Consider the following 23,488-nt stretch of genomic DNA (forward strand, 5'->3'; position numbering starts at 1 on the left):
TTTAAACGTTAATTACTGGAAAACAAAGGTGCAAACGCTATTTGATTTTCGTCTTATTTTGATCCCTAGAATCACCCCTTAAAATTTTGCCTACTTGTTGTCGAACACCCTGTATATATTAGACACAAATGAAATATGGATTAAAACTTTAAGAACTATAATAAATCTTGGTTTTTTCCAATACCCTTTCCATAGATTATCATGAACCTTTACAACTTGATTTTATTGCTAATAAATTTTTTTTTCATATTCAAACGTCGAATCAACAGCCCCTGAAACCGGCAACCTGCACAGTATCGATGGATAGACGTCGAGTCAGTAGGCGTTTGTAGTTATAATCGAGATAAATAAAGGAAATGAAATGAAAATCAGATCCGCATTAATATTATTAAAAATTGCTTGCTAATATATAGAAAAAGTATTTTACTATTGTTTCATGTTTGAACTAGAACTCATTGTGCATCTGAATATAAGATCAACCATCACCTACGACTTAAAATCTGAAAGAGCACTTGAAGATTTTTTGGAAGCAGAATAACGAACCATTTCTTATCGTATAAAAAAATATATGACGTCTATTTCCGTCTGCTTGATAATTCTACAAAATTTAATTTAATATAGTGGGATATATATTAACTGTGATTAACAAAAATATACAAAAATCTTTGTCGATGTGCCACCGACACAAGGTTGTTTGTTCTCTTTGTTCAAAAAATAATATCACTGCTCGACCGACCACTTTATGGTTTGCCCCTACCTGGTATCTCTTACACGTTTCGAGAACAAAGTCAAACCTAATAGCATACATATCTGCTCCTTAAGAAGCAACTGTTCGGTCCCGAACCAGTCGATTATTTTATACCGATTGCAAATAGCAGCAAAATAATTATTGTACGTATAATCAAGGTATATCTATGCAAAATATAATTGTAGGATGGCACATATGCAAATATGCTGCAGTTTACAATTTCAAAATAGATGAAAGATGTGGAAGATTTAAAATCCTATAATTAAAAATCCTTTAAAATGGATGAATTAATGTAATCTATGCAAAATACAATTGTCGGAAGGCACATATGCAAATATGCTGCAGTTTGCAATTCCAAAGTAGATGAAGATTATGAAAGAATTAAAGACATATAATTAATAATCCTTTAAAAAGGGTGTAGCATACAGTACTCTGTACAGTCACTTGAAAATTATTGTTAAATGTACTCTTTCTTCTCTCTACCGTATTTTTGATCGCGCCGTATTTTATTTTACATAGAATCAATTCAAAAATAACTTCATTACTTTTCAACATGACTAATAACGATCAAAATAACGTAAGATATTTCGTTTGCTTCACAGTTTCCAGTTTCTAGATTTTGTTTAAATACATTTTTTTTATTAATAATATGATTGTTAACAGGTCCGGCTACCTTTTAGGATCGAAGATAATGTACTTAAAGGAAAAGTGGAGCCATTTCAGTCTCGGTACACGCATCTTGGACAGCTGCTGTTCAACTCAATGAAAAAAAATGCGAATCTAGTAGGACAAGTAGGTTGACAATTTTTACAATAAAATTATGATCAATATGTTTAATATACACGCAAAATCGAATCCTTCAGGTTGACGCGATCACAGGTATCGAAGACACTTTTGGATGTATCCTAGATATGTCGATAAAATGTGCGCTTTGGATGCAAAAACAAGGAGTTAAAAGTAACGATATCATTGTTATTTCATCGCAAAGTGATCGTGAAATTTTCGTACCAGCCATCGCTGCACTCTTCATTGGTGCCATTTTCAGTCCATGGGACGATGAAAAGGATACGGGTAAGTTTTTTCGAACCATGACTTATGAAATTTTCAATCGTTTTTGTGCCACAAAACTGTATCATCGTGTTACAGATATGTCTCGTCATTACATCAAATTACTGCAACCAAAAGTCGTGTTTGCGAATAAGAAATCATCTCCCGTCGTGCTGGAAGCAGCTGAACTCGAGGATCATCAAATAAAGGTGGTGGCGTTTGAAAATTGTCCTGGCACGATACCGTTCGCTGACATCCTAAAGGGTCACAGCAAAGGTTCGGTGGCTAATTTTCAATGCACTGAAATTAACGAAAATGATCACACTGCAATGATCATGTTCTCCTCTGGAACAACGGGTCTTCCAAAGGGTATAACAACTACTCATCGATCGTTACTGGCGGTCGTGGAATCATGGTTGGGTCCTCCTGTCCACACATGTATGTGGTACAGTTGCCTGTTCTGGTTGAGTGGCCCGTTATTTAATATGAGAAATATCATTTTCCATACTAAGAAAATTATCCCGCCACCCTTTGAAGAGGAATCAGCCTGCAGGATTATAGAGAAATATAAGGTACTTGCGTCTCTTTTCACATTCGCGTAATCGTTTTCTAAACCGTCGATAATTATTCGATAGGTGGAATGGTTATTAATGAATACCACTAACATAAATCGTCTCGTTCGATACAATCGCCTCCATGAATACGATTTCTCGAGTTTGAAGGTCCTGTACATTGCTGGCTCTCCCATGGAAAAAGTAGCTCAGGACTTGGTAAAGAAGTGTTTTCCTAATACGGATGTAGTACAACTTTATGGTAAGATAAATGGTGTTATTCATTGTTCATTTTTTGATACACATCACTTAAATCTGATACTTTCTTTTAGGTATGGCTGAAATGGGCAACCTAATTGCTGCGCAATCGGTCAATTCTCCAAGCGGTTCGTCTGGGTTAGTAGCTCGCAATTGCGAGGTAAAAATTATTGATCTGGAAACGGGAAAGACATTGGGACCGAATCAGAAGGGTGAAATCTGTGGTAAATCGATAAGTATGATGTCGGGTTATTACAAAAATCCAGAAGCTACCAAAAAGGTCATCGACGAAGATGGTCAGTATAAAATGTGATACCTTGAGAAATGAAGAAACATTTTTCTGAACAATCAGAATTCTTCCAGGATGGTTACACACGAGTGATCTTGGTTATTACACCGAGGAAGGTGAACTATTCGTTGTCGATAGACTGTCCGATTTAATTAAATTTAGAGATCATTTAATAATTCCAAGTGAAATCGAGGCTGTCTTGCTGACTCATCCTTCAGTTTTGGAAGTAGCAGTCATTGGTAAACCTCATCCTGTCGATGGTGAACATCCACTTGGTTTTGTCAGTATAGTACCAAACAAAGAGGTAATTTAAACGACGTAACACAATTTATTAAATTGAATGCTATTTAAATTGATATGATAATTAATTTATAGGTATCGGCGAAAGAATTAATCGATTTGGTAGTCAGTAAATTGCCGGATCATTGTCGCCTACGTGGTGGGGTGATATTTCTACCATCTTTTCCATATACTCCTACAGGAAAGATTTGGAAAATGAAATTAAAGATGTTGAAAACGATGTATATAAACGAACGAACTCGTTAAACAAATATAGAATGTAAATTGCTAATCATATTTTTGTAGGAAGTATAATTACATATAAAGTCTTATTAAGTATAAGGATAACAAGTTTATTATTAGGGGTTAAAGAAAAGGAAAACGAAATAATTTTAAATAAAATTACCAAAATTTATTGTAGATATGAGTATAACAATAAATCACTGTATTCAATGTTGTATAAATTGTTTGAAAGACATTTTTGTTCGTTTATTCGTATCCACGTGCCTTGGATTCTTTGAACATAGCAACCAAAGAGTCGAGAGTTTCCTCAGCGGTGGGTTTGATCTGGTCAGCAGGAAGTACGAAACCATGACGACCAGTGTCCCTCAGTTCATAAGTATAAGTGATTGGTTTGTGGAAAGTTCCTTTCACCCAGTCAACTGAACTTCCACTAGCAATATCTGAAATATGAAAATATATACAGTTATGGATTTAATATTTTTTCCAATTCACTTTACTTTGCCTTAAACAATGAAAATGTATACTTACAGATGGTTTCAGCAACGTTTCCGGTCTGGTAACGAGTTCCATAACGTTTAGCAAGTGCTTGAATTGTTTTCTGACCAATTTGCAGCTGAAAATATCAAATATTATTTATTCCTCACCGTCACAAGTTCTCAATTTTAATTCTATTGTATACGACTGATGAAATATGATTGCAAGATAAAGAATTAATGAAACAATTGATTAGTTGCAGTTCTGATAATAGAATCAAAGACAGATACGATCACGATAAGATAAAGTCATTTGCGATTTATTATTAATAATAAGTCTTTCAACATTTTTATTTCCGTCTAATCAAAGAAATCTAATTGTTCATTGAAATCTGAATCAACCGGTACAATTGATTTCAAGTGCAGGATAAATAAATAATAGGATATTGAATTTCAGAATTAAAACAAAGAATGATGCTTTTACTTACAGACGCGTCGTAATTTTCAAGGTGTTCCTTAGTGTGACCATAGGGGAACATCAAAAGTTGAGAGTAGCTGTGGAAAGAAATGTAGGCATAGAATTTGTTGGAAATTGATTTGATGTAGTCGGACATGGTTTTAGTTTCAACGTCGGAGAACGCTGCGCTTCCGGCGTAAGTCTCGGAGCAAGGGGTGCTGCTGGAACCACCAGCTGAAAATTAACGAAAGAAATTTTAATTATTTAACCCTCTTTATTTTAATACCTTCTATTATAAACGAAAATAGAAATGTTTCAGACTTACACATCCATTTGTAACCCCAGTTCCTGTTAGGGTCTGATCCGTAGCACAGAATACCGTAAGGTTTGCGGGTCTTTCTCCATAAACGGTTCTGAAATTCAAACAATTATTAAAAATTCATCGATTATCAAACTTTCCAACTAACATATCGTTCAATCTTTTCAGGGAACCAACCGTTGTATGGGTGTACACGTATCCATCAGGGTTGAAGACAGGGAAGATGTACCAATCGTGAGATTGTGCCAATGATCTGACGTCAGCTGATTTACTGTACAGAAGTTCGTTCAACATGTAAAGGATCGAAGCTGGAGTGATCCATTCTCTGGCATGGATACCACCCTCGATAAAGATTCCAGGCTTGTTGCCACCGAAGGAGAGCTTCACTCCTTTGATTTGACGGCCCTCGTACGTTTTTCCACCAACGATTACTTGCACCTTGCCAGGGTTGGATCTAGCCAAATCGTCCAAGTGTGCGTAGATCTCGTCGAGAGTGTGGTATTTGTTCAAGTCGAATCCAGCTAAAGGCTGAACCGGTGGCATTTCACTGTCGATCAGAGACTGAACATCCGGAACGTAGACGTCAAAGGGTATGTTGAATTGCTTCATCAAGTCTTTGAATTCCGGTTCCTTGTGGGGAGCGACCATCACATCAGCGTAGTTCAGAACTGTGCTTGGCTCTTTCCAGAAGGAATACTGTAAAATTCATTAACATTCTCAATTTTATACTAATTTCCATTGGAAAATATTTGAAGAAATTCTCTAAACGCTATATAATATTGCTACTTGTTAGAAATATGAATATTTATGATAACTAACCGAGTCAGACACTTCTTCCAGACCTCGCAGCATTTCCAGGTGCTCTTCATTCTGAGGTACAACACGGAACACCTTGTAGTTGTCGAACTTCACTTTCTCGGCTGTCGCCAGAGCGACTAAAACGACGAATAGTAACTTCCACATGGTGACTACCCTGAAAAATAATGAACAAAGTTTGAAGAATTAATCGAAGATATTAGAAGAAAATCTTTAGAAGCGATTAAAAAATTAAACGACGACAAATTGAAATCTAAATCACTATGAAGTCTAGGTACAATTAACACAGAACACTTGTGATCTTACCTTCAGCGGTCACTAAAGAAGTTTATGCCTCTCCTCTCTTTTTCATTGTATTTAAACAGTTCATCTGCACACGGCACCAACGATCAATCAATCAAACTAATCGTTATTCAAAAATCATATCGTTGATCAATTAACGATTAAGTATATTGGATCTACATCCATCTTATCAGATTTGTCTCGAGTGAACGTCTTTATCAGGGTGATCTTACGCCAGGCCACTCATTGTATTGTCGCAATTTCACAATCCACATACGACTTTTAATTCTATCACACTTCAGGTATATCCCGTGGATCATAATTAATACCAAAATCTATCATCTTCCTATGTTTACATTAGTGTCACTTTAATTTTCTTTTAGATTAATATTGAAGAATCGAATTCTATCGCGTGTACATTTTTCTTTATCTACATTCGATCATTCAAAATTATTTAAGCAACAATCATACGTGTCATTGTATGTAAAAGTGGAGTGGTACAATATTTATAAAAAAATTGCAGCTTCGTTGATTACGCAAATACTAGATAACAAGTGCGCGTTAATTATATGCTGTATCGGATACGATCATCTAATCATTGATCGTAATATTTTGGGACATTTATCTGAAATCGTTATAATGAACCGAGTAGAGTAAATTTATTTTATGAAAATAGAAGAAAGGGGCTCGATATTAAATAATACAACTGAATAAAAAATACATATGTTCTTTTTTAATTATTTTTATAAGTGATACATTATCTGCACGTACACCTAATCAGTAATTAAAGCTGAATAATCGTTTAATTGTTAATTGACACAATTGTAGCAGATATCAAAAACGCAAACTAACTATATTGATAACAGTGTCAGGTAATAAAAATTATTGTCGCGTCTTTACAGGGGATGATCCGTAGCCACGTTTTGCAGCTTCCTGAAACATTGCCACCAAAGAGTCCATAATCTCCATTGCAGTTGGTATAATTTGATTGGCAGGCAAAATGAAACCGTATCTTCCTTTGTCACGTAGCTCGTAAGTGTACGTTACAGGAATGTTGTAAGTTCCTCTTACCCAGTCCATTGAACCACCAGATGCAACATCTAGAAAAATTTTCATAAAAATTAACAGAAGGTAAACCTTTCATGAATTATTTTTAAAAGGATGTTAATTTTCCAGCTAATCTTCTAGAAGAAATTATATCATAATTTTATTTCAATGATAAAACATTTAATCTATTTCACATTACTGTACGTTCTTTTGCAATGCAAATTTTAACAAAACAAACTTCGGACCTATTTTGATAAATATTTACTATTTCTGTAATTTGCATTTGAAAAAATTTTTTTTTGCATTGTTTCTAACAATTACACACGGCCTGTCATAATTTCAATAAATTATTATAGATATATGTATTTCAATTACGTCATTTCGTCTATAACGTGTCAATTGAAAATTCACGTTTATCAATTAAAATTTTGTTGAATAATGCAATAGTCGTTTTTCCTGGTAGCATTTCCAATCGAATAGCAAATGCAGACCTTCGACTGTGGTCATTTCCTCATATACATACGATTAATTTACTCACATATAACGTCCACGATATTTCCAACTTTGTATTTCGTTCCGTATTTCTTTGACAGAACGTTTATAGAGTAGTTTCCAATTTGTAATAAATCATTGTAATTACTGATCCTCTCGTTCGAATGACCATAAGGAATAAGTAATAATTGGCTGTAACTGTGAAATGCTATGTAAGAGAATAATTTATCGTGGATGCTGTCAATGTATTCTGACATTGTTCTTGATTCTGTTTCAGAAAAGGGTTTGTCTCCAGGATATATCTCGCTGCATGGATTCGAACTGGTACCACCCTCTAAAACATAGGTAATAGAAGTAATATACGAAAAATATTAATTCCTAATTAAGAAAATTTAAATTTAATTTATTTTCTCCTCTTTATACATCTTAGGGATGGCTCCATCCCTAAACAAGGTATCCTCCTTTAACTCCCCGTTTCATTTATTTATTTATTTATTTATTTATCTATTATTATTTAACCTTCGCGTTATTTTTGCAATTTTAACTGCAATTTAAATACCTGCCCAGTGGAAGTTCCAATTCCTATTTGGATCGGCACCATAGCACCCCCTTCCAGTCGGTCTTCTTGTTTTACGCCATAGACGGTTCTAAATATAAAAGAAAAAGAATGATATTTCTCACTTTAATTTTATTTTTATCTATCATTCGTTCTGACCTCATAATTATCACGTTTTACTGATACTAAACAAACTGACACGTTATTTTGATAAAAAGGAACCGTAATCGGTTCCTTCTTCACTAATTATAGCCAGCGAATGATAATAAACGAAGCGATTAAAAGCAGAAAGTCCCCGATTTAGTTGGTAAATAACAACATTATGTAAACAAATTAAACAACTTTGAGGATCAACCGCGAAACCTGGATTTATTATACAACTATCAATGATAACGATAAGCAGTAAAAGATTAACCATTGAATTAATTGAAATGAAAAAATCTCTGATTGCAGAGTACTGAAGTACTTCTGAACGAAAGAATCTCAGCAAATTGATTGAATTATTTAACAGAGAAAAAGAAGAATTTTCCAGGAATGCTTACGTTCGTGAAGTAATTTTATTTCAGTGGATATTATTAACACTTTACCTATGAACTTATTCTTACCGTAGTATGGGTGTATTCGTAGCCATCCGGATTAAAGACCGGAAAAATGTACCAGTCATAAGATTCGGCCATATATCTGACACGGGTATCATCGCTCAGTATCAGTTCGTTTAAAATATACGTCACTACAGCAGGTGATATCCATTCTCTAGCATGTATCCCACCTTCGATGAATATACCAGGATTTCCTTCTTTGTAAGATAGTTTCACACCTTTGATACTTCTACCTTCGTAACTACTGCCTCCTGTAATTAGCGTTACGATCTTAGGATGTTGGGTCGCCAAAGAATCCAACCATCGATAAATCTGAAATTGATGTATGATTAATAATTTTATTTCTTCTTCATATTTATTGATAATGGAAAATATTCGTTTCTTTACAACATCCAGTCGATGATAACCCAGCCAGTCAAAAGTACCCCTTAAACCAGCCCGAGGATTTTCATCATCAATATACTTTTGCACATCATCCATCATCAATTCTGCTTCAATCTTCGTTTTATTTGTAATTTCCATAAACTCCTGAAGTTTCCCCGGGGATATCATAACACTCGCACTGTCATTGATCTTTGGTGGAATCCAAAAGTTATAACCATCGTTCCCTTGCATATTTTTTAACAATTCAAGACCAGAAGTATCCGGTACGAAGATTTTGTATAATTTATATCCATCGTATCGCATTTTATCCGTGGCACGAATGCCGTTCAGAAGAATAGAAAGAAGAAGTAGAAGAGTGGTTTTCATCATTGAATATGCTTTCATTAATGCAGCAAATAGAAATAGAAAATTCTAATAATTTTTATGGAATTTAAATAATTTTCATACTAATCATTTTCTTCTTTGAAGATATTCAATTGTTCAATTTTGGATAACACAGTTTTATAATTTGCACAGTTTTCCAATTAGAAAAAAATTGAATTTAATAATGATTTTTCAAACACGAGCGATCGTTCCACGAAGCCGACGTTTTTCCACTGCGAAAGTTCCGCTTTCACGCGATCAGATCGAAGAGGAAAACCGTTCGGCACCGGTTTCCTTGTTCGTTTAAATCAACTTCGTGGCTTCGAGGTGCAACGCAGGTGTGCACGTCTATGGTGAATCCTCCCGTGTCTTTATATACCGTGGAAAGCCACCGTAGGAGGTAAAAATATCCTGGACGTGAGATAAGTGTAAACAAAAAAATATGGGCAAGCGCATTTGCATGCAGGATGGGCTATGAGAATTCTCGCGAGGTTGCAGACGAGTCGAGCTGTTGATGGTCGAAGACCTCGCAGGTACCGTTTGAAATTATCGATAAACCGAGGTTGTCGACATCCACGGAAAAAGAATATTCAATATTCGGACGATAATTGATTCTGCAATCATTTCCCTCATTTTCTTCAAACTTAATTAATTTAAAGGGTCGAGCATTTTATATAAAAGATCGTAATTGTTTTCTTAAAAACTGTACAGTGGATCCATTTTAAATTCTAAGAGTATTTTTATATACCAATTAATAAGAATAAAAATTATTTGATCAGAAAAATTCATTTTTCTTTAGTAGTTCTTATTAAATCTGCAAGTGCAACGACCCATAATCGAAGACTTCCGGTGCACAGGTCGATGAGTCGATGGGATAAGATAAGGTAATTCTTGTCTATTAATTGCGGTAGTGATGAAAAAGCGCAATGTACTTGTCAGATCTCTACTTATTTTGCATATTGTCAGTGTATTAAATAGGACAATGAACACCATTGAGCGTTGTCCTTCTGTTCCTCGGTCAGATGGTGGCATTATCGAGTAGACACGATTAAGCCAACGTGGAATGAATACTAATTTAGTAGTTGTGAGCTAGTAGACCTTTTTTTTGCAACTTACTCTGCTGTTTTCACTTATTTCTAAACCTGCTTATCAATGTTTTGATAACACTAAGTTTGCGTGTTTAGAATTGGTAAATCTTCCATGTTGAAGAATGATATACTTTCTAATAGTTTCTCATTTGTAATGTTATTCAAAACATCATTTCATTTATACTTTAATTCATTAGAAACACTTTAGCAGTGAAATTTTTAAAATAATTTTCTGCCACTTCTTCAAGTATTTATATACTCGTATGGTAATAAGTATTTTTACCATATCAGCTGAGAAACGTTTCACCTCTGAAGGTAACACTTTCCCAACAAGCTGCCTTACCATCAACGGATAAGGTAGATTTAATTCTTAATTGCAATAGTTATATATTTTTAAATATGTTATATTATATAATATAATATAAAAACACCAATAATGTTAAAAGTACAGAAGACTGTGATAAAAATAATTGCAAACTTTAATAATTAATACCTATTTATTAATACCTATGTATAATTAAAAATTTTATTTTTATGCATTATATTAGAATCTCGAAAAATTATCGCGTTTTTTATTTATAGAAAAGATGTCATTTATGGTTCGTATTTGTTTTTATCTTCCACGTACTTTCTCCGTAAATATCTTTTAAACTCTTTTTTGCCGAATTTTATTCCATTTAAGAATTATCGCCTGGAATCCCAGATAGATTAACAACTGAACAGTTTCTTCTTTTTATTCAGATATCTTTATTAGAATTTGCAGAACTTTGTACTGCACGTAAGCACCAGTGTGCTCGAATCAATTTAAAATATTCCATCATTGTAGAAATTGTTTCATGTTACGTTTGCAATTGATCCTTGGATCGAGTCCTTGCTGTACCATTCACTAATGATAGAATGCTTGTTAGATCCAAGATTGGTATCGACGATCGTTACATGTACACCTGACAAAAGAAGAAAAAATTGAGAAACTATAGTCGCACTTTAGATTGAAATATGCAAATTATTATTATCTTAATCAGCCGTCGTCATAAATCCCAAGAATTAGCAGTCGTCAAAGTGTTGAAGGAAAAACTTCAACATTATTGATTTAACAAAGTTCTGAATGGACTCTGACGCATTATATAGCGGTCGTAAATAAAATAGATAAGCACTATGAAGATTGAAAGGTGTAATTTTTCCGGCAACCTAGACTTCCGGTAGATAAAGTAATAGCATGGAATTACAATTGAAATTGCAACCATTGTTACTTCAATTTTGCAGTTATTGTTTTTTAATAAACGTATCAACGTAATTTCCGATAGATAAAGTGATAGCATGGAGTTACAATTGAAATTGAAATCATTGTTACTTCAATTTTGCAATTATTATTTTTTAATAAACGTATCGACTTAATGCCTGTGCCGTTGGAATATAGAATGTCGTTAGTTCCGGTCTCTACATTATCAGTAGCAAGAAATCGTAAAGGTAAAAGGTAACTGGTAACAGATTGAAAGAAACTACAAATATGTATATCAGGCAAGCGGTAATTTATTTCACAAGTGATTGTAAGGTTGCAATTGCTAAACAAAGAACGTTGATTGCGGTATGTAAATGATTACTCAAGAGAGAAATAATTAAAACATTTTTAATTTTATGTGTACAACAAATTCTAATACCCAGAATTTTAAACATATTTCACACGGGCAAAATACATCAGTATGCCAATTTAGTGATTCAGTAAACGTGTGTTATTTGCGCGATTTTAAATTACAATGACGTAATTGAAGACGCCATTTACGCAGGCATGTAATTGTAATAGGGGCAGCGGTCATTTGTATTTGCAATATCGCTACTCATAGCTTCTTGAAAATCTTATTATCCAGCTATAATGAAAATAGAATTGTATGTAATTAAATAAAGACAAAGGCATCGTTAGCTTCATTGACATTTAAATTTAAGAAAATTCCTAATAGTCTAGACTCTAGACTTACACTTTACACTAGTTTCGCTTATGCGATATGCAGATGCATTTGAATCAAGAGGCTGGCGAGTATTTGATACAGTAAGTGGGACCTAACCTCTCTAATAAATTATTTAAAAAAAAAATCATCAATTTCTTTAATCTAATTTCTTAACGATACCTTTATAAAAACTTTATGAAATTTCACAAAAATGATTGCGAAATTATGTCGCGACAAAGTTGGCGAACTCGATCGCATATTAAGATAATTTGATATAGGATTTACTGAAATATTGTGTCATATAATATTTTTGTAATTAGAACAAGGTTTTCATTTTTCTTTTATTTACAGACTTCTGTTTTATTTATATAATTCAGTATAATAAACGTATTAGCAAGGTTACGATTATCGACCACGTTGATAAGTAGATAGTTCAAGTTATGCGCATCCGTGCTGCGCAGCACGCTGCTATACTGCTCAAAACAATTGAGTAATCACATTTCAAAACAGACTTATTCGAAATACATATCACAGATAAAATATATATTGCGTGCTTAATACGATAATATTTTTAAACGTCGAACGAAATATACAGTTTGCGTAGGACAAAGAAAAAAAAGATTGAAAATTATCAAACTTATCGGACGTTTATATCGCTTAACCAATTACCAAGCGTAATTATACTACGGGTCGTGGTTAATCGTTCAAATCGTACTAAACTTTTCTTTTTTTCAGCGTGTTTTCGCACGCGTGATTCAGATTTTAATTTACAAACAAATAGGGGAATATCATCATGATTTGTAGTAAGTACGTCCCTGGTAGGTTCCTTTCCTCCCGACGCTAACGACACCAACGTTGTTCTGCGCTTTCGTCAACTTGTTATTCAGTCGCGGTTTATCAGCTGAACCGTAACGTGAGAAAACAGAACGGAGGTGCACTGTTTTGAAAGTAATTTTTTCGTGCCTCCTCCGTTCATCTTGGATCTCGGCGTGTTCCGTCCTTACCCTCTGACAACGTAACCCATTTCAAATTAAATAATAAACGAAGATATACTCGGTGCTATAGTATCGTGGCTTCGTATCGAGCCCGCTGTTTTATCGATTGACCGACCACTGCTCGAGGGTCTCTTCAAGGGATTGTAGGATTGTAAAGGGTTAAAGCAAAACTTGACAAACTGATACTGCAAAGATGGCGGACGAAATATACTACCCCCATCCAGAGATTGCGAAAAACGCTTACTGCAACAGCATGGAACAATACAGAAAAATGCACGAAAAGTGAGTGATTCTGTTTGAATGAAAAAAAGTGTATAGCTTAGTCGATAACCGATGAATGACAGTGTAGTTTCGATTTTAGAGATGTCATTTTTTTACACCCTTTTTCTGTCAACTTTTTTAACTCTTTTTTATCTCTATTGTATGATCACTTATAATATATCAGGTTTAGCCATCTGTTAACATAGATATTTTAGTCGAAAGCTAGGTTTGACACGAACAGAATTTACAATTGTAATACTAGGAAAAATCTTTTTCGAAATCATCGAGCTTACTCGAAGGGGCTGACCTTTCGTTTGTGTTGTAAATGACAGATGACTTCTTTCACAAAGTGTGAAATACTAGGGAAATTATTAATGAATCATCGAGAGGGTGAATGGAAATGATTGATGACATTAATCGCAGGTGAAGTGACAAGCGTGTTCCGTATGCGGATGATAGAAACAATCTATCGAGGTGAATTTTAAATACAATTCGCGCCATTGCGTGTTTTACGGTCTCATATTTTTAATGACTTCTAAAATGACTATTCAAATGGGATTTTAAATATTTTTTAACGATTTCTGATATATTGTTTAGGTCATTTAAATTTGAATAATGACAGTCAAGATAACTTATTGTTAAAACCATTAAAGATTAATTAGAGATTTAAAGATTATGTATCATTTCAGCGTGAAAATATGGAAGTTTTGAATGAAAGCGATTTACGGAAACGATACTTTGGAACATCTATTATTTATTTGATAAGGAAGAGAACCTAAGCTCTATATGTATATCGTAGATATATTATACTATGGAAATAGAACGATGATATCGATTTCCCTAAGAGTGTGTTGTAGAAAACAATTACTATTTTCAGGACCTAAACTAGTATCTACAATGATTTAAAAAAGGTTTTTCAATGAACAATTGTATTAATAACCAGATGATCTAATATTTGTCTCGACAAATTAAATTAAAAATATTTGACTGCATTCTTGTTTAGGAAATATGTCGAGAAGAATGTAAATGAAACGTGTCACAGTGCACATTTATTTATAACTTAATAATGAATATCATTGCAGTATAATTCGTTGTTCAATTTTCAATTGTATTTATTATCTTTCCTGTACTACAATCGTATAGATATTAACAATTATCTTACCAATTTGCTCAGAAGGTGATTAACTTATCGTGAAAAAAAACTATAAGGAAACTGTGGGGACATTACACTTATATTATAGTAATTATGCATAATTATACGTATAATTAGATATGTTACATGTATGTAGTACAATGAACAAAAATTATCAGTATTATAAAAAGAAATACTGATACCAATACTAATACCAATATTAACATCGATCAATCATAAAAGAAAAATTGTCATTAAGAATTAATTATTTATGATTGTTTCGCAGGTCAGTGAAGAATCCAGCGGAATTCTGGGGTGAAATTGCGAAGCAATTTTACTGGGAAACTCCAGCTTCGGAGGATAAGTTTTATTCTTATAACTTCGACCTTAGCAAGGGTGATGTTTTTATAAAATGGATGGAGGGTGCATCGACGAACATAAGCTTCAATTTGCTCGACAAAAATGTGAAGAGTGGAAACGGCGACAAGATTGCATTCTATTGGTGAGAACTACTTTTGTTCTAAAAACTTTATCTACCGGAAGTATATTAATAGGCTTTTCGACACTATCGTTTGTTGAAACAACAATTAATAATCTTTCGAGCATTACAAATTCACCTACATTCTAGATGACGTAATAAACGTTAAGTGATTGTATTTATCTATCGTTTATGACCGGTTGATAATTTGTGGAAAAATCTTGGGGAAATTGCAATCGTTATGCAATCAAAATACTTTCAATTGACGCAAATAGTTGGTAGAAAAAATAGGAACATCTAAACATTTTATATGATAACCCAGTTCGAGAGAAGAATATTTAGTATTTTCAGATGAAGATGATAAGCTAAAATCAGTTTCAAGCACTTCTTAGCGTTAAATCAATATTTTTATTCATAAAGCGAAATGGTCCATGTTTTGAAGAAATAAAACAGTCCGTAGAATTGATTTGAGTGGCACTGCGTTCAGTGGCTCATTATTATGTAAAATACATCACACGTTTATAGACGCAAGTCATTCAAGTATCATATAAGTGATACAGTTTTGACTCTGCTTTCATTATAGTATTACACACCGTATTTGGCCGCTATTTGGAAAGTTTGCAAGTGAAATTGTCGACTGAAAGATTTCGTTTATCGTCGGCTTAGACGTAGATCGAAAATTGTAACATGAAAATTTATACGATCGATCTGGTTGACCTCTCTGATTACCTTTTTGTATAATTTCTTCCATGATAAACGAACCTGTTTCAATGCTTAAACCATAAGAAGTATATTCGAATATGATTAGGATTTTGATTATTGCCATCAAAGTTTCACGATCGTAATTCAAATTCAATTAGATGCGATTATATTCCACTGATTGTAGTCGCCTTCAGATAGTAAAAGTGTTAAAATATTTGTCAATATCGATCAGTTTTACACTCGGTTAGTTTCATTAAATTCTATACATCATTCTTGTTAAGAGTACAAAAGCAACGGTAAAAATCTCATGGAGAAATGTTAATGCGACGCGATCAATGAGACGGACACGCGCTCTCTACATTCCGATCGTTCAGTCGTATCGTACGATATTCTCTGATTCGTCTAAAATTTGGCGTAGTGTCAGCAATCGCGTTTCAATTGGCTGAGTGCACGTGGTACGATCGCGTTAACTCGACCATTACTTGAAATCTCGTCTAGCATGTAAAAATCAAAGTACACGCACGGACACTGTTTACCGGGGTCGCTTACATAATACAAAAATCAATACAAAAAGGAGAAAAAAAAGTAAAATACTAGACATTCTAACAACGAATCTCTTTACTAAAATTATAACAATAAGAAGTACTCGAAATGCATTAATTTTAGATGCGAATTAGGATCAGAATTAGTTCACCGATACTTATTTCCTAGCTTTTTATCGGTCAGTTTTATAAATAAGCCGCATTATCAACTTTACATAACTTGGCATCGCGAGTGGCTTACCATTATACGTATGCTAGTTGGATAATACGAATTCGTTAATAACATTTTTCATTTTCATGTGTAATGGATTATCTCCTATCGCTAAACCCATCGATCGATACGATGATGTAGACTATAAAAGTAGGGCAACGGACAAATCCGACGAGTGATGTTTCCTAAACAATAAATAGATTATCGAATCGAAAATGATCGAAAAATATAGATGATATGTAACTAATGGAATTTATTGTTTCAGGGAGGGCAACGATCCGGACGATTACTCGCGATTGACTTACAGGAAGTTACTCGAGGAAGTATGCAGATTCGCGAACGTTTTGAAATCGAAAGGAGTGACGAAAGGAGACCGCGTGGCGATTTACATGCCAATGATTTTGGAACTACCCATTGCCATGCTGGCGTGTACCAGAATCGGTGCCGTCCATAGTGTAGTGGTAAATTAATTTTTTTCCATTAAATCATCAAAAGGAGACGAATTCCCTGTTTCTATTCGGAATGCTTATTAACATCGTGGTATTATTCAGTTTGCGGGATACTCGTCAGATTCTTTGGCAGAGCGTATATTAGACTCGAAGGCGAAAGTGCTTATCACGACCGATGGCGTATGGAGAGGTGAAAAACTTTTGCTACTAAAAGCTATCTGCGACGAGGCTTTGAACAAGGTGAAAAAACATGGCCACGAAGTGGAGTATTGCGTAGTGGTGGCTCATCTAAGGAGATTAACCAGTCCGCAAGGTGTTAAAGCAGACGCGACAGGTAAATCTTCGTTAATTAAATGAAACGATATAGAATAAGTAATTCGGTGAATTGCGTAAAGGAAAGACAAACGGAGTGAACGGTAACAGCGATGGAAATGGCGTGGACACTCCTCGTATTCCATGGGACGACGACCGTGATGTTTGGTGGCACGACGAGATGGAAGAAGCCGAAGACAGGTGTTACCCGGTCTGGATGGCCGCCGAGGATCCAGTATTCATTTTGTACACCAGGTAGATTCTAATAAAAAGTCTTCATTGGAATATTCCTCGATTTATAAGAATTATTTCCTTAAACTTGGTGTTTCTTTTTAAAAAGTGGTTCTACAGGAAAACCGAAAGGTGTCCTTCACACCACGGCCGGTTATTTAATTTATGCAGCGACTACGTTTAAGTATGTCTTTGATTATCATCCTGGCGACGTATATTGGTGCACAGCAGACGTTGGCTGGATCACTGGTCACACTTATGTTGTCTATGGTCCATTAGCGAATGGAGCTACATCGGTTCTTGTAAGTTCCTGTAAATTTTCATGGGTTTTATTTAATAAATAACAAGTATCAGTGGTACAATGTTGATTTATTTTTATTTCACAGTTTGAAGGTACACCGTTTTATCCGAGCAACGACCGATATTGGGTGGTCGTTGATAAATACAAAGTTTCTCAATTCTATACCGCACCAACCGCGATTAGATCGTTGATGAAGTTCGGAGATGAATTAGTAAAGAAACACGATTTGTCTACCTTGAAGGTAAATGAAATTTAAATGAAACTAATATTCATTTAATGGTGAATATTAAGTACAAGAATCCCGTTACCTTCTCTTTTCCCGAATTCGTGTGCCGTAACAGGATTCTCGTAGTTAATATTCACAATTAAATGAATATTTAATGAGCAAGAATGCCAGGTACGAGATTTCTCGTAGTCGGTAGTTAACGTGTTAAAGAATGAATGTGTTGTTATAGGTGTTAGGTTCAGTTGGAGAGCCGATCAATTCCGAAGCTTGGCTCTGGTTCTACAATCTTGTTGGCCACGGAAAATGCAGCATATCGGACACATTCTGGCAAACGGAAACCGGTGGTCACGTGATCACACCCCTGCCTGGTGCTACGCCAATGAAACCAGGCTCTGCAGTAAGTAACAATCTTCCTCGTCTTATAAACTTCCAAGAATTATTCGGTTAAATCATTCCTATTTTGCCAGACGTTCCCATTCTTTGGCGTTTTACCAGAATTGTTAGACGAGGATGGAAGATTGATCGAGGGCGAAGGAGAAGGATTCCTCGTTTTCCGTCAACCTTGGCCAGGAATGATGAGAACACTTTATGGAAACCATCAACGCTTCCAGAATACATACTTCGATAGATTTCATGGATTCTATTGTACCGGTGATGGTAAGTTAAATCATTTGGCCAAAGGATTTCTGAAATTTTGACCAGCGTATTTCGCATCTTTTCCAAGTTCTTCCTCGATTCTTAGCAGTTGATTGTACTTAGCTATTCTTTCGCTTCTACAGGGAGCTCCAGATTTGAATTGACCAGCGGATAAACCTACAGCTAAATCAGCTACGAAATTGTCCTCCGTTTCACCCTGACAGGCCGACACCACGTATCCCCAGTTACTGATTCGCGCCAATCTTGCACAGTTAATCGTCTCTGTCACGGTCCCAATTTGTAACATTCTCAGGACGATAGCATTGGCCGAACTCCTCTCGATCGCTTCCTCGATTCTGTCGATGTTCATCGCTGTCAGATCATCAGAGACAATTTGGACTTCTTCTTGATCGGCCATCGAGAGCCATCCCTCCCAGTCATCTTGATCGAATGGATCTTCAATGGATACGATGTTTGGATACTCCGATATATATTCCAAATATTGATCCCGGAGCGCTTCTGCTTCCATATAATCGTCAGGATCGGATTCTTCTGTTTTAAACTGCAAATCGTATCCTCCTAAATAGAGAAAGGCAAAATTATTGAAACTAGTAATTAGTTTCTAAATTACGATCCGTCGAAGTATGCGAACCTTCTTTGTAAAAGGCACTGGCTGCCATGTCTAGTGCTATCTTAATTCTTCCATCGTATCCTGCTTCTCTGATGGATTCGTCCAACAACAACAAAGCTTCTTTATCTTCTTCTAGCTCCAAAGGGGTAAATGCACCATCGTCGCTAACTGGAAGAGGTAACTGTATCTCCTGGGCAGTTGCAATTTTTCTTTCAAGCACTCTGTACACCTCTGTGCCCATCTTCATCGCGTCTGCGAAACTTTCCGCTCCTGATACGATTATAATCAGATATGTGGATAAATGTATCAATTAAAACGATATGTAAACATACCTATAGGTAGGATCAAAAACTCTTGGCACGGTATAACGTTGTTAGCGTGTCTACCTCCGCTGATCATATTGAAACAAGGGACAGGAAGGTAAAGTTCGGAATTTTCAGCCATCTCAGCAATGTATCTGATAGAAAAACGACGCGTTTGATGATCGTTATTGCATTTAACTGATATTTTGTAGATACCTGTAAACTGGAAGCCCTTTCTTGGCAGCGCCAGCCTTGCAGCAAGCGATGGAAACACCGAGGATCGCATTCGCTCCTAATTTTGATTTATTCTCGGTACCGTCTAGCCGATTTAGCAAACTGTCTATCTCCGTTTGCTGGCAGGCCTCCAGCCTAGATTTCAAAAGTTGCGGTGCAATGATATTGTTAACTACGTCAACGGCTCTGAACACGGATTTCCCATGATACATGGCTTCGTTTCCATCCCTTAATTCCTGAGCCTGATTAGCGCTGGGCGATACAACCGCTGGTACACATGCCCTCAACAGACCAACGTCTGTGATTATGTCCACTTCTAAAGTTGGATCACCTCTGGAGTCAAAAATTTGGCGAGCTTTAACCTTCTGAATGGGCATCTTGTTTCCTTATTTATATCTTCTTGTTTCTGAATAATATTTCTTGTAATTTTTTGGGGATATGGTATACTTATCGGGAAACTAGTGTATCTATTGTGGTTGTATAAGATGCATGATTTTTTGTGTTATTGAGAATTTTGGAGTTGAAAATGTTTCTGGATGATGAATCATGGTTATAGACATTTTCAACTGGAAACAGTTGAATTTCAACAGAAACTCATTTCTTTTTTTAATCTGGGAAAATTAAATTTCTATGCAACCAATCTTATATAAACAAGTGTTTCTTATTTATAACAAACGTGTGTAATTTTTAGGTGCCAGGCGTGATGCAGATGGATATTTATGGATCACCGGACGTATTGATGATATGTTGAATGTTTCTGGTCACCTAATGTCTACCGCTGAAGTTGAAAGTGTTTTGACTGAACATTCCTTAGTAGCTGAAGCAGCTGTAGTCAGTAAGCCACATCCTGTGAAAGGACAATGTCTATATTGTTTCGTCACACCCAACGAAGGAGCGTCATTTGACAAGAAGCTTCAGGACGAGTTGAAAAAAAGAGGTAAAGTATTATTATATAAAATAACATTTATATTTACTCCAAGTAACTCTTCGTTTCTTTTATTAATTTTAATGTATTTCTCTGTAATAGTACGTGAAAGAATCGGTCCTTTCGCTCAACCGGACATCGTCCAACATGCACCAGGATTACCAAAGACACGATCAGGGAAAATCATGAGACGTATACTCAGGAAGATCGCAGCAGGTGATAGAAATGTCGGAGACGTGTCGACGTTAGCCGACGAGAGCATCGTGGATCTTCTATTCCAATTAAGGCCGCAAGTTTAAAGAAGCATCGTCGATATAGCCATTATCAAATAAAACGTAGTTAGCTTAGAAATGAAAACGAAAGGAATGGCACACTTCCGGTGATCGATGAATAAGCGAAACTACAGAATTGTAGTTATTAACAAGAATAATGCTAATTACTGTTAAAACATTGAGGAAAGAACTACCGAGGTTGAGAATAATTAGTAGAATAATCGAGCTCTGAAGTAGTGTCCTATAAAAGAAACTTCCGTTTTATACGTTAGCATTGTTACCTCTTTTCTTAATAGCTTTTATTTATAACACTATTTATCAATTATTTTCCTAGATAATTATGACGCGGTAATAGTCATTGCTTTTAGTCGGACACAATTTCAATGCATTTTAATTTCATTGATTGATACTTGTTCAAATCAGAGACTTATTTAAACGATAATTATCATTTTAATTTGTACGTATAGAGATGAAAAAAAACGAAATAAGCAATGTGAATTATATAAGAAAGCTGAAGTGAACCTAAATCTATTTGTGATTTTTCAAAAAACGATTACTTCTATTAATCGTTGCACAGCGATCATCATCTTAGCAATATTTTGTGAACATAAAGTAATACCGAAATCGTATGATACACAGCCATTGTTCGACATTGTTGACAAAAAGAAAACTTTTATAAGGTGTGCGTCTATGATGTACACGTGTCTATGATAGAATGAAAGTATCTCAAAAACTTTTTGAAAGTTTACAAAACCATTTAATATAATTATATTTTCGATGATGAAATGTTATGTTGCGATAACATAATTTTAGGAAAGTGTCACAGTACAAGAAATTAATTTGGTTCCGTTTCGAACACGTAGCCAAGTTATAAATCATTTATAGATCTCGCGAAATTGTTTTTATTATCGTTTAAGTTCTGTAACGACTTCCTATAACGAAAGCGCTCGTAACAGGTTCTAATTAGTTCATCTGTAAGACGTTCGTTCGATTGATATCGTTGATTATCAAAGTTTGAACGCGTTTATAAAAATGTAAATTGTAAAAAATAATGACAGAAAAACATTGTCTATAGAATAAGAATTTTTGTTGTTGTTAAATCTCGATTATCCTTAAGTGTACCGTTAAGAATAGGTATCAAGAAAATGATAGAATTATTTAATTTGGATGTAATATTTTTGTTACAATGATTTTATTGTTCTATAACGAAGAACAAAAGACCTAATTATACGCACGATCATTAAACGCACTGTACAAGGAAGTCGACATTTTCCATAAGTTTTTTAGAAGGCTGGTTTTACAATGTAAATGTTATACTATATGTAAGCTGAGCCAAATGAAATGTTGCCTCGTGTCCCTTATTTGGGACAAAACATACATATCATTCCTCGCGGAACAAATCAACTATAGGTGTGATAATAATATATACATATATTTAAAAAATCTCTATATATGTATATTACATGAAATAATGCAAAAGCATCTATATGTAAATATATCTATGTTGAAGGACAAATAAAAATGGTCTGTTAAGTAAAATCACATAGTGGTACATTTCTTTTCTTCATAGAATTAGCTATCTTTACATCCCCGCAACCCTTATATCCCTAAAGTCCTTACATGTAAAGGATGCTGGAATGTAAGGGGTGCAGAGATGTAAAGGAATCAGGGATGTAAAGGATGCACACAGGAGTAATAACACGTTCTTCCTCTTAATGAGTTTATTCAATAAACTAAGAAGATAAATACAGTAAATTAAATGAACGCAAAAAACAACATAAGGATATATGTACGTTTAGCAGGTAAATCTACATCCCTCGGCGGTACCTACATGAAGCGAGCCGGATGGGATAATAAAATATGATTATTTTTAATTTTTCTTAGTGTATTTCGTTTGTAAATCGTTTATGATTGATTGTGAGTCTACTTTTAATGTTAGTGACAAATTACTTCTTTTGAGATTAGCAATTTTATTTCAATCATGATGTGAGCCAAAACTTTTTAGTAATTTCTTATAATAAACAGATTTTGTGATAACTGATAACTGTAATTGATTGGAAATCGTTTGTGATTTACAAATATATCATTTTCATTGATTGTGAGTGAATAATTTCTTAATTATTTACAAGTTTGTTTTATAATAAACAATTGTAGTATCATGCGCTACAGATCCGGTCGTACCCATCACTACCTCGAACAAGTGAGTTTCGAGATTTGTTCGTTTTTAGGTCTTATATTTCGCTAGAATCGGTCATACCCATCACTATCCCGAACAAGTGAGTTTCACGATTTGTTCGTTTTTAGGTCTTATATTTCGCTAGAATCGGTCATACCCATCACTATCCCGAACAAGTGAGTTTCACGATTTGTTCGTTTTTAGGTCTTATATTTCGCTATTTGCTACGGGGTCCCTG

General features: G+C 34.8%; 4 protein-coding genes across 4 annotated transcripts; 2 read left to right on the top strand and 2 right to left on the bottom strand.

The window, feature by feature from the left end:
* The first annotated feature begins 1,174 nt into the window (after window positions 1–1,174).
* LOC117602157 (uncharacterized) lies at window positions 1,175–3,550 on the top strand. Its single transcript, XM_076690244.1, has 5 exons — window positions 1,175–2,367; window positions 2,431–2,608; window positions 2,679–2,900; window positions 2,968–3,197; window positions 3,269–3,550. The coding sequence occupies exons 1-5, from the start codon at window positions 1,660–1,662 to the stop codon at window positions 3,437–3,439; spliced, it is 1,509 nt and encodes a 502-aa protein (XP_076546359.1). The 5' UTR covers window positions 1,175–1,659; the 3' UTR covers window positions 3,440–3,550.
* A 9-nt stretch (window positions 3,551–3,559) lies between these two features.
* LOC117602134 (uncharacterized) lies at window positions 3,560–9,239 on the bottom strand. Its single transcript, XM_076690245.1, has 12 exons — window positions 8,844–9,239; window positions 8,463–8,768; window positions 7,861–7,948; window positions 7,348–7,635; window positions 6,648–6,862; window positions 6,092–6,108; window positions 5,484–5,637; window positions 4,842–5,360; window positions 4,671–4,758; window positions 4,377–4,579; window positions 3,944–4,028; window positions 3,560–3,855 (listed from the first exon to the last, which is right to left on the bottom strand). Exons 1-12 carry the CDS (start codon window positions 9,222–9,224, stop codon window positions 3,662–3,664), a joined length of 2,538 nt encoding a protein of 845 aa, XP_076546360.1. The 5' UTR covers window positions 9,225–9,239; the 3' UTR covers window positions 3,560–3,661.
* A 3,866-nt stretch (window positions 9,240–13,105) lies between these two features.
* On the top strand, window positions 13,106–23,005 carry AcCoAS (acetyl coenzyme A synthase). The gene is made up of 11 exons (XM_034338296.2): window positions 13,106–13,511; window positions 14,909–15,124; window positions 16,821–17,016; window positions 17,107–17,338; window positions 17,400–17,571; window positions 17,657–17,849; window positions 17,934–18,089; window positions 18,304–18,471; window positions 18,542–18,731; window positions 20,569–20,814; window positions 20,905–23,005. The coding sequence occupies exons 1-11, from the start codon at window positions 13,423–13,425 to the stop codon at window positions 21,099–21,101; spliced, it is 2,055 nt and encodes a 684-aa protein (XP_034194187.2). The 5' UTR covers window positions 13,106–13,422; the 3' UTR covers window positions 21,102–23,005.
* LOC117610697 (enolase) lies at window positions 18,742–20,254 on the bottom strand. The gene is made up of 4 exons (XM_034338404.2): window positions 19,860–20,254; window positions 19,674–19,798; window positions 19,363–19,611; window positions 18,742–19,289 (listed from the first exon to the last, which is right to left on the bottom strand). The coding sequence occupies exons 1-4, from the start codon at window positions 20,252–20,254 to the stop codon at window positions 18,742–18,744; spliced, it is 1,317 nt and encodes a 438-aa protein (XP_034194295.1).
* Window positions 23,006–23,488: the final 483 nt, after the last annotated feature.

This window comes from Osmia lignaria, chromosome 9 (assembly GCF_051020975.1).
Source record: "Osmia lignaria lignaria isolate PbOS001 chromosome 9, iyOsmLign1, whole genome shotgun sequence".
NCBI classification, from domain to species: domain Eukaryota; kingdom Metazoa; phylum Arthropoda; class Insecta; order Hymenoptera; family Megachilidae; genus Osmia; species Osmia lignaria.